Source organism: Cuculus canorus, chromosome 5, assembly GCF_017976375.1.
Source record: "Cuculus canorus isolate bCucCan1 chromosome 5, bCucCan1.pri, whole genome shotgun sequence".
NCBI lineage: Eukaryota > Metazoa > Chordata > Aves > Cuculiformes > Cuculidae > Cuculus > Cuculus canorus.
Window position 1 is genome coordinate 61,503,995 of NC_071405.1, and position 11,857 is coordinate 61,515,851.

Below are 11,857 nucleotides of genomic sequence, written 5' to 3' on the forward strand. Positions count from 1 at the left end.
CTCTTCCTTCTTTTATAGAGAAAAATAAAGAGAATCAAAACATTCCTTAGCTGACAGAGGCTATCCTTGAGGTTTCCTTTTTAGAAGGTTAAGATGCCTGATGTTTAAAGAAAAAAAAATTGAAAGCCGCCAGAGTCTAGAATACTTTAACTGCACGCTTCTTGAACACTGTTTAGCAACTGAACAGAACCTGAAACTAGGCTTCTTTTATGCAATTCTTCTGAGAATCTCAAGGTGCCCTACACAGAGTTCGCATCTACTAGATTCTTTAATCAAGGTACAGGCATTTTGGTTTCTTCCTCCTTTAAGGGCTGGCATATTAATCTTCTGTCAAACAAAGACTATGAGTTAAAATGTCATACTGGGAACACAGGTTTTACTTTTATTTTAAGATGTTAAATGCCATATTTGAGATTCCATCAGAGCATTAAAAATAAGTTACAGGTCCCAACTTCATCCTCAGAAACTTCACAGATCAATGAATTCTTTTATCTTCACAAAGTTTGCTCAAGTGACACCTCCACGCAACAGATCCCCTGGGCTGGGGACAATAACATTCATAGCTCAGTATTACCTTAGTAAGTTGGGGCATTCAGGGATGCTGGTGTGCCAAGATGTGTAAAGGGGATGTAACACAACAGACCTAGCTGGCACCATCTAAAGTGGTACAGTCACAAAACTGTACTGCTTTCTTGCCAAATCACATAAAAGCTATTTCTGTTCATGCTTTCTAATACTGCTTACTGAACTAATGCCATTACTATTTTGTGAAACACTGCAATGCTCAAGTCCATGCCCTTGGGGCTTTGCACTCCTTCCACTGCTCAGACAGGAAATATGGACACCTCAGGTCAGGGAAAAATCACGCGCCTGAAGTAGACAACATCAACTCAAAGCCTGACATAATAGACCCTAGTTTTAAGCACAGACGGAAACACAAATGCAATTTGTTTCTAACTGCAGGTTAATTAACAGCTTGGCAAGATACAACTGGCCACCATAAGAAAATCCTTAATCTTAGATCTGGGTATTTCAAAAACGTATTACATTCTGTAACTACAGTCTCAGCATCTCAGAAATGTATGCCACCTATTCCTATAGGTTAAATATTAAAGGAACGTCTGAAACCTACCTAAATACATAGGACATAGAAAAATGAAGCAACTCCATGTAACAAAGCATGCCTAGCTGCTCTGTTCAAGTCTCTGTGAAATCAAGTACAGCCTTTTCTTTAATTTCTATAGGAGTTAATTTAAGTCAGAATCTTCAAAAAACATACTTCAATCACGAATTACTGTCTGCAAATTTCAAGCCCTGGTAAACTGAAAGTGATTTGACTACTCTACCTTAAAGCAACCTCAGTCTGCTAATGTAACGTAGTCAAACTAGCCTGTCATACAGAAAAAGTATCAAAAACATGTAAATATTCAGTCCTGGTTGCATTCTTCACATACAGATCATACTGTATTACCAGCAATGTGTGAAATATCCAACATTACATATGGTGGTGAGTCACCTTTGCTTCTCTCCGACAGTCACTTCTGAACAGCTGCAAATGCATAGATGCTACAGTAAAACTGGTGTTTTCAAAATTCAAACGAACTGACACATGATTTCAGTTCTCTTAAGCTGGAGTTTTATTAAAACCAGTCAAGAATAATCTTTCCCTTAAACAACCTAGTTAAAGTGTGTTCATACTGTAATTGAATGTCAGTACTGATCAAGACAAAAATAAATAGTTTGGGCACAATTTTAATTTTTCAGATCTAGTAACTAAGAACTCTGTTCCCTCTGCCTAGAAACAGAATCATCCTTGCAAGTCCCAATTTCAGATGGCTCAGAAAAGATGTAAGTTTTCTAGGCCTGAAATATTCCTAACAAGAAATCCATTGCACCTGTGAATTCCTCCCTGACCTCTCTCAGATGTCTTCTTACAAAACAATGGGAAAAGAACAAAACAAAACCTCCCAAGTTAGATATTTTCTCTTACCTAGTCAACATCTGAATTTGCAAGCAACAATTTCCTTTCTACAGCTTCCAAAACAAACAAATAAAAAGCTAATCATAACATAGTTTTTCTTCTAAAGAGACAGGTATGATAGATGTGCACAAAAGGGATCTCCATAGCTCCCATCCTGCCTCAGCTGTTCTGCAATGCTGTGACTTCGGTTTTTCTATTTTTAAGTCAGACTGCTTCCTTCATGCAATCACTTCTGTATAGATAAAGATTTTAAAATGACAAAAGTTGTGAATTCTGAATTTCAACACCCACCTCTAAACTTGTCTTTAAGAGACTAAGGGCAGCTGAATGCAAGTTCTTTTGTTGGTCTTTCCCAGTAAAATGGGTATAGTGACACGTGACACTTCTTTTGTCTCTCTGCAATCTCATAATTTGTATTGACCAAAGGAAAGGGGCAAAGGCCACAGATACAGAGTCCAGCAGCAGTAGCTCTACATCAACAAGGAACTGATGGGCACCAGGAAGCCAGTAAGTCAGCCCTTAGCATTGCCAGGCACAACTGGTAAACATCTCTGAGCATCCATCCCTTCTCCAGTGCACGCTGCCTGAACACAACGTCCTACAGAACAGCAAAGTGTATGCTGTTTGAGGGTAAAGCTGTTTATTAACCTACAGTGAACAAATTCCCACTCCACAAAGCTAATCGAAGTGTTTATATAAAAGTCACAAAGGTGCTAGCAGATTAGTCACTAATCTCTGGGCATATGGGAACACTGGGACACTTTTTATTACAGCGTCAGGCACTTGCTGTACAAACTCAGGAAAACAAATTAAATAATAGGAGCTCACTCTAAAAGAGTAATACTACTCTGTCAATAATTGATCATATTCTTTCTTTCAATATATGAGTAATGATGATGAGCCAAGCATTGTGTGTCTTTAAATGGAGAGAGAAAGTTGATATGCTCAGATAATGGCCCACAAAAGCAAACAATTCAAGAGGAAGCTTGTGAAATTCTATGGACTTGTGCTGATTGCCAAGAGGGAGTTTCCAAGTGTGGACTGCATATGGCCAAGTGTTTGTTCTTCCCCTCCTCCAAAATATACTAGCAAGTGGAAAGGTAGAAATGGAATTAAAGCACTTACCAATTTTGCACTTCTGAAAAAAAAAACCTCTAAGTAAACTTAAGGAATTACAGTTTCGGTTTTGAGAGCAAGTAACTGAAAGATGTAAGACAGTGTTTTCTAAAACAGCCTGCATGCATAGCACAGAACTACCTGTGAAAAGGAGACCCAAAACCAAAACACAAACAACAAACTTGTTGGCCAGCACAGCTACCAAGAAGAAATTATAAGTATTTATAACACTTTTTGCAGATTAATTGCAGGGCAAGCAAACCCTATAAAAGTTACATTTCCAACTTTACCTTGTGGTTTCCATGCAAAAGGAATTGTTTCCACAGCAGCATAATACGTGATTTAAACAGGTTTATTTTGGCTCAGTTTAACTAGAGAAGTAGCTTAACTTCTTGTGCTGAAATCTAATTCAAAACAAATACATTACTGACATAGGTTTAACTGAACTGGTTTATGCAGAGACAAGATAAAGTGAGCCTATACAGAAACCTGTTTTGCAAAGTCTCTCCATCCAAAGTGTTTTATATAGATAATTTAAGGGGGAGGGTAGCCTATTATTAGTAGATCTGGCTGTAATTGCACCATATGAGTTCTAGGCTACTTAGAAACTTCAGATATAAAAATCACATGCAATCTCTAAGAAAAGATAATGAAAGGGAAGTATCTGAAGTTTATCACACAAGATAGTCCAGGCAAGGGGTGGGGGAGAGACTCTGGGAGCTGGCACTGCTCTCATCTCTACAGCAAGAAATGCATCTGCTTCCTGAAAAGCCATCATTCATTTCTGCAATAGCAATTTACCGGGAGGAGGGGAGGGGGAAAAAAAAGTAGTGAGAATCAGAGAATCATAGAATCACAAGGTTGGAAAGGACTTCCAGGATCACCGAGTCCAACCATTCCTAACAATCTCTAAACCATGCCCCTCAGCACCTCATCCACCCGTCCCTTAAACACCTCCAGGGAAGGTGACTCGACCACCTCCCTGGGCAGCCTGTTCCAGTGCCCAGTGACCCTTTCCGTGAAATTTTTTTTCCTGATGTCCAGCCTGAACCTCCCCCGGCACAGCTTGAGGCCATTCCCCCTTGTCCTGTCCCCTGTCACTTGGGAGAAGAGCCCAGCTCCCTCCTCTCCACAACCTCCTTTCAGGTAGTTGTAGAGAGTAATAAGGTCTCCCCTCAGCCTCTTCTTCTCCAGGCTAAACAACCCCAGCTCTCTCAGCCGCTCCTCGTAACACTTGTTCTCCAGCCCCTTCACCAGCTTTGTTGCTTTTCTCTGGACACGCTCCAGAGCCTCAACATCCTTCTTGTGGTGAGGGGCCCAGAACTGAACACAGTACTCAAGGTGCAGTCTCACCAGTACCGAGTACAGAGGGAAAATCACCTCCCTGGACCTGCTGGTCACACCGTGTCTGATACAAGCCAAGATGCCATTGGCCTTCTTGGCCACCTGGGCACACTGCTGGCTCACGTTCAGTCGGCTGTCAACCAACACCCCCAGGTCCTTCTCCTCCAGGGAGCTTTCTCGCCACTCTTCCCCCAGTCTGTAGCACTGCACAGGGTTGTTATGCCCCAAGTGCGGGACCCGGCATTTGGCCTTATTAAACCTCATCCCATTGGTCTCAGCCCATCAATCCAGCCTGTTCAGATCCCTTTGCAGAGCCTCCCTACCCTCCAGCAGATCCGCACTTCCACCCAGCTTAGTGCCATCTGCAAACTTGCTAAGGGTGCACTCAATGCCTTCATCCAGGTCATTGATAAAGACACTGAACAGGGCTGGACCCAGTACCAAGCCCTGAGGAACCCCACTTGTAACTGGCCTCCAGCTGGAGTTAATGCCATTGACCACCACTCTCTGGGCCCGGCCATCCAACCAGTTTTCAACCCAGGAGAGTGTGCACCTGTCCAGGCCAGAGGCTGACAGTTTCTGAAGCAGAACGTTGTGAGAAACTGTGTCAAAGACTTTACTGAAGTCCAAGAAGACTACATCCACAGCCTTTCCCTCATCCAGTAGTCGAGTCAGTTTGTCATAGAAGGCGATCAGGTTAGATTACCCAGTTCTCTTGCATGTGCTTCATGATAGCACTCAAGATTACCTGTTCCATGACTTTCCCCGGCACTGAGGTCAGACTGACAGGCCTGTAGTTCCCCGGATCCTCCCTGCAGCCCTTCTTGTAGATAGGCACAACATCAGCCATCCTCCAGTCCAGTGGAACTTCCCCAGTCAGCCAGGACTGCTGGAAGATGATGGAAAGGGGTTTGGAAAGGACATCCACCAGCTCCTTCAATAATCTTGTCTTCCACACACTCCAGGAACCTCCTAGACTGCTTCCTTTCTGCTGTACTGTACTTCCATCAGATATCCGAAAGATTGAAGTCTCCCACGAGGACAAGAGGTAGCGATCTAGAGACTATCCCCAGCTGTTTATAGAAGAGCTCATCAGCTGCTTCTTCTTGGCTGGGTGGTCCCATCACAATATCTGCCTTCTTGTGGGCTCCTCTGATTTTAACCCACAGGCACTCAGTCCCTTCCTCACTGTAATTGAGCTCAAGGGTATCAAAACACCCTCTAACATAGAGCGCTACCCCACCTCCTCTCCTGCCCTTCCTGAAGAGTGTATACCCCCCCATGGCTACACTCCAGTTATACGAGTCATCCCACCATGCTTCCATGATGGCAAGGACATCTCAGTCACCTTGCCCTACAACAGCTTCCAGCTCCTCCTTCTTATTACCCATGCTGCATGCATTGGTGTAAATGCACTTCAGCTGGGCTGGCAAACCTTCAGCCCTCATAAAGGGAATAGAGTTCATTCCCAATTGACTGGTCCTTGGGATAACTAACTCCACTAGTGCCAGTTTCGTTCTTAATGTCCCCAGGTGTGATCGCCCCCACTTGCTCTGTGGTGGTGTACTGGCGGTCCTCTCTGGCACACCATATCTCAGTCACTGGAGTCCCATTCCAGGCTCACTCCCAACTAGCCCGGTCTCATCCCCCTCCCCTTCACATCTGGTTTAAAGATCTATTTAAGAGCCTAGCTAGATTTTCAGTAAGGACTTTAGTCCCCCTAGAAGACAAGCGTGTCCCATCCCTAGTTCGAAACCCTGGGGGTGCATGGGTCACCAAGTCACCAAAGAACCCAAAGCCTCTCTCCTCACACCAGGCTCAGAGCCAGGCATTAATCAACTCTCTCTTTGACCTCCTGCTCCTCATTCCTTAGCATTGGAATGGAATTAAACACTACTTGTGCCCCAGAGCCCTCCATTGCTCTCCCTGGAGTCCTGAAGTCTCTCTTGATGGCTTTCAGCTTTCTGCAGTGTAAGTCATCATTGCCTATTTGAAATACTACCAGAGGGTAATAATCTGTCTCTTTCACCAAGGAAGGAAATTTTCTAGTTACATCCTTCACTAATGCCCTCAATGAGGTCATGAATTAGGACCTGAGCCTAGCTGAGGTCAAAGCACCTCTCTGGGGACCCCCTAGGGGTTACTTGAGGTCATCCAATTGGGTCCTGGGGTCACCTGGGGTCAAAGCACCTCTTTGGGGACCCCCTAGGGGTTACTTGAGGTCATCAAATTAGGCCCTGGGGTTACATGAGGTCATCCAATTAGGTCCTGGGGTCACTTGAGGTCAAAGTACCTCTTAATAAAAAAAAAAAAAAAGAAGAAACGTCCTTTCCCCCACCCTGCTAAAACCAGAGTTCCTCTCCCTTCACAATCTAACTGCTCTAAGATACCGTTTGGGCAGAAAAAAAGAGAAGAATCCCATCTCTTGTCAACACATTTCTTGTTGTTTATTGTTGCTACTATTTTGCTCTCCCTCCAAATTTAAGGAATTTATCTCGGACACAGAAAAATATAGGTGTATTTGTGTCCTATTACACATTCATGTAACAAGAAAACACTATACAAGAAGAAACTAGAAACAATCAGGTGATTCTTATTAACGCTGATGAGATCCTACATTTACCCTACTATAGTGTGTCCTGACTCAGAACAAGATACAGTCAAACCAAAAGCCTAAATTCAAACACACTTCCATATGTAACACTGCCTGCTGCAGCCATATGCAAAAGCGTATTTATAAATTCACTGGCATATCCAGCTACAATACAAATTAATGAGAAGCTTTTTAGTTCATCCATTTTTCAAATCCCTGTCATCACTAGAGACTGCCAATCAAAGACTAAGCAAATTAAGTGTTCTCTTGAAGGGCTTGCTCTGTTTCTGTAAACACAATAGCTGTATCATTCCTGTTTGGTTAAAAACAGAAGGAATCAATTTGTCTTACCATCACGTTATCCAAACACAGGCTTCCAAAACTGTGATTAAAATACTTTTGTACAACCTTGGCAACGTTAACTTACTAGTTGTACACTGGGAAGGAATACTAAGTTACAAAGGAAGAAAAGATAGAGCAAGAACAAATGCACTATTATTCAGATAGCGACCTCCCCCCAAACCAGACCAACAGCTACTATTTTCCAGAGTCAGCATTTCATGGAACTTTATCCATAATAAAACAAAAGTAATGTTATTCCATACATTTTTCAAAACTGCATCTTTTTTTTAAAAAAGGTATTTTTAAATTCTCTAAAATGTGTGCTTTATTCCACTAACAACAGTACAAACTCAAAAAGCCCCTACTGATAAATTCATCTTACTGAATAAGTAAACTTCCAGTATAAACAGCCTAATGTAGCATAATGGAAAAATATTCAACTAGGAGAGGAAACACAACCCCTACATACTGAGAATTATATGAATTGCTTATTTTTATACTATCCTCACCGTCTACAAATCCCACATGCACACAAAAAGAGGTGATCTGCAGTTACACCTGGAAGAAAAAACATAAACACAAAATATTTCTTTTTGGCCCTTTCAGAGTAAAGGTTATCGTGTTACTGTTACAATTTGCTACTTCTAGCTGTCCAGATCCAGACTATGCCTAGAGGGAGACTCAGAAACATGAAGATAAATGACATGGAGTTGCAAAATGAACATGTGTGAATTACAGCAACCTCAGTTCCTATGGCAAATGCTCTGACTCGGGGGTAAAACATCCTTTACTTCCCATAGCACAATTCTTCACAGACCTTTTTCCACATGGAAGTTTCTTCACCAGGGAAGCTATCACAAAATGGTGACTGGGCTAACTCCCCAAATGGTGTTTTCACTCCACTCTAAAAAATTTCATGGTATTTTTTATTTTTATTGATTTTTCTTAGTGCATCTTTAAAAGTGGTATCTAACTTCTAAGGCATATTCTTAAAGGAAATCAAGAGTATGCACAAGGAAAATTAGTGTGGCATGACTACTCTCTAACTGCATTACCCCAGGCAGAATAGCTCTAAAACGTTGTGCGGAAAGAGACCTTTTTTAAAGTAATTTATCAAACAGACTACTATCAACCCCACAGGGGATCATTCTTCCTAAGGGCGAGAAATCATATTATATTACCCAGAGGGTTTGGGTAAAAAACAAAAACCAACTTGCCATCATGATTATTCACACTCATAAACTTCTGCAAGTTTTTCTTTTGTGTCTGTTACTTCAAAAAACCATCACATTTGGAGTTTTTAAGGCTGCATTAAAACAGGAAACTACACTTTTGAAAAAATTCAAGAGTCAAAGTGTGGTTGGAAACTACAGACATGGAAAAATCTGAATGCATCACCTTCCCTGCCCTCTGCTTATTCCTCTCTTGTAAGAGAGAGCAGGTCAGAGATCTTCTCTGCAGTTAGATGCTGCAGCTTTGACTAGACATTATAATCAAAAGATAATCAAAAGTTAATCAAGATACCATATTGTCATCTTCCAGTATCTCAGGACTGAAAAAGGTCCTGTCCGCCTCAGTGAAGTTAAGCACAAAGAGATGCCTGATCATCACACGAGCAACAACTCTTAAAGAGAGGTGTCATGGGTTTCTGGAGTCCGTTCAAGCAATGCAAAGCGGTAACATTAGTTCTGACTCACAAAAGGAAAACAGCCAAGCCGAAGGCATCCTAAAAGACAGCTTATATTTAGAAGAAGATAGAGGGATTTGCAAAGTGATGTCATTCCCAGAACATAAACTCCTCTGCTTGACAGAGGGCAAAATAAGATGGGGAAAAAAAAAAAAAAAAAAGAAGAATAACACAGTTCTGTAAATAACGGTAAATATTTCCTTGAACTTCAGCAGCATCGACGCAACATGAGAGGATAAAGAAAGACAAGTTTTACTTCTCCATCAGCAAAGCCAATTCAAATAAAAGGCAGGGAAGGCAGCGGTGCCCGTTTCAGCCGACTGCCAAGGTTATTCCTAAAGCATCGTGCTGGAAAGGAGACTCTGGATCCGCTTAGGTCTGCCGGCCGGTTTTGCGCTGCTCTTCACCCCCCGGCGGGAGCCACGGGAGAACGAGCACTGCAAAGCGGAGCAAAGCCCCGCGCCCAGAGGGCGGCTGCGGGGACGACACCGCCACGGCCACACGCTCCCTTCGCCTCGTCCCCCCCGCCGGCTTCGGCACCCGAGGGCACCCCCAGAAGCCCCGCCGCCCCCGCACCTACCTCGCCGGGCTCCCGTCCGCAGCGGCGCGGGCGATGCGCGCAGCCCCTGCCCGGCGGGCGCCGCCAGCGCCGAGCCGTGGGAGCGGCCCCACGTGCGCCCGGTGCGCCAATCGCCGCCGCCCGGGGCCGCCGTCCCGGGGCGGGCAGGAAGCCGCTTTGGGAGGCAGGAGGAAACCAGCGCCTTCGGATGGGAGTTTGGAATCGCTGACGGAACGTAGGAACCCCGAGCGCTGCCGATGGCCGCGTAGCCGGCGGCCGCACGGCGGGGGCTGGGTCCCGCCCTGCCCGTGCCTGGGTTAGGAAGAAGAGTTGGGAGGGGAAAAACCTCCCAAATGAACGCGCGAAGCATCCTTCTAGCTCCCTCGTGAGTTTTGCGGCGCTAAATGTTCTGGGGAAGACCAGAAAGGCGTTCACGCCTTGTCAGAAAGCCCGCAGGGTGGGAGTCAGGGCGCCGAATCCTGGGCTGCATCCCAAGCAGGTCGAGGGAGGGGATTCTGCCCCTCTGTCCCTCTCTTGTGAGACCTCATCTGCAATAGTGTCCGGTTCTGGAATCCTCCGGGTTATATAAATATATAAACTGGATAGGGTATAAGCTGGAGAGAGGCAGATTTAGGCTAGATATAAGGAGGAATTTCTTCACTGTGCGGGTGGTGAGGCACTGGCACAGTTGCCCAGGGAAGCGCTGGATGCCCCATCCCTGGAGGTGTTCAGGGCCAGGTTGGATGGGCCTCGAGCAGCCTGATCCCGTGGGATGTCCCTGCCCATGGCAGGAGGGTTGGAACAATATGATCTTTAAGGTCCCTTCCAACCCAAACTATTCTATGATTCTATGAAATGGCCCGAGGATAAATCATCAGCACTGAGGAATGACTGGAAGCTCCCCTAGGGAACTTCCTGAAAGGCAGTGGGTTCTGCTAAAGCACCAGACTTCAAATAAATAATAACCAAGGGCTGTTTATCCACACTCAGAGGTTAAGGCTGGAAACAAACTCTGCTACTGTACTTTTTGCTTTGGATATTAGTGAGATGCTCGGTGTCTGCGCCACATTGCTGGAGTTGTTGGTTTTTGTCAGTGGCAACACTGGGAATGTAATGTTTGAAAACAATAAGCTGGTTACAACAAAAATAAACATTCCTAACAGCAAAATATTTTTGTACTTTACTTTACAATGCTTAATTTATAACACTGCATTTTTTTATGGAGTTGTCAACATGAATTGCATTTTGTACAGTTTCCTTTAGTTCATGAAAATGAAAATGTAAGTTGATTATTTTCTCGGTGTGCATGTATTTTGATCCCATCATTTAATATAATGGTTGTTAATGTTACACAGTGGTTTGCTACCACCTCAGTTTTTCAGACCATTACACTCAGTTGTGTTGCTGCGCCTTTAGATGTCTCTTAAAAATGCTCTGAAATCCGTTCAGTGACTCACATTAATTTCAATATATTTTGCATGGGTGCTGTGGAAAAAGACCAATCTACTTTTGTTGTAGGCAACAGCCTCCCACAAGTGCCTTACTGCCTCCCATCTTATATATAAAGAAATTCAGCCCCCAGTGGCCTTCTGTTTTCAGAGAATCACTGTATCACAGGATCATTTATGTTAGAAAAGAGCTTTAAGATAATCCAGTCCACCTCTAAACCTAACACTGCCAAATCCACCCAACACTGCCAAGTCCACCACTAAACCATATCCCTGTATAATATAATAATAAAAATAAATTTTAAAAAAACAGATCTTTTTTTTCTGTGTGAGTCTGGTTGACAGTGGAGTTCATTGTCTCCAGCATCCATGGCCAGATGCACAGCCATGAAAAGAAAATGGGAGGCAAGGCCAAGCTATGAAAGGCATAACTGGAAAGTGTTAAATTGTCATGTAGTAGAAAGGGAAGTCAGAATCTGAGCACTGAGACCTTCAGAGTTTATCACTAACTTTTTTTAGAAAGATAAACTTGGGGATGTCCAGATATGTGATCCATTTTTATCTACTATCTAAATATCGTGTCTTTTAAAATGTCATTTTTAAACTACTCTGCAGCCATGCAGACTAGTAACACTGACGTTGAGATGGTAATTTATTATAATTGCCTCATTCCAGAAACCAGGAAGAAAAAAGCTTAGTGTGTGTCTGGGAACACTAAAAATGCACTCGTCAGCCCTTCAACCTTTTATCTGGTTTTTTTTTTTTTTTTAGTTCTAGTGTATTTTGG

At 43.5% G+C, this 11,857-nt stretch overlaps 1 protein-coding gene across 3 annotated transcripts in view; it reads right to left on the reverse strand.

Moving 5' to 3' along the window:
- The window catches only part of STXBP6 (syntaxin binding protein 6), a 110,547-nt gene extending 100,260 nt beyond the window's left edge, over positions 1 to 10,287 (reverse strand). The window contains exons 1-2 of one of the 3 annotated variants that reach the window (XM_054068708.1): positions 9,644 to 10,287; positions 5,206 to 5,330 (exon numbers count right to left, since the gene is read on the reverse strand). In XM_054068708.1, the coding sequence (XP_053924683.1) occupies positions 5,284 to 5,330; positions 9,644 to 9,992 (396 nt within the window). In that variant the 5' untranslated portion in view covers positions 9,993 to 10,287 and the 3' untranslated portion in view covers positions 5,206 to 5,283. Of the gene's footprint in view, positions 1 to 5,205; positions 5,331 to 9,643 lie in introns of those variants that run through there. The other 2 variants (XM_054068700.1, XM_054068703.1) reach the window with 2 other exon arrangements.
- Between the last annotated feature and the right edge of the window lie 1,570 nt (positions 10,288 to 11,857).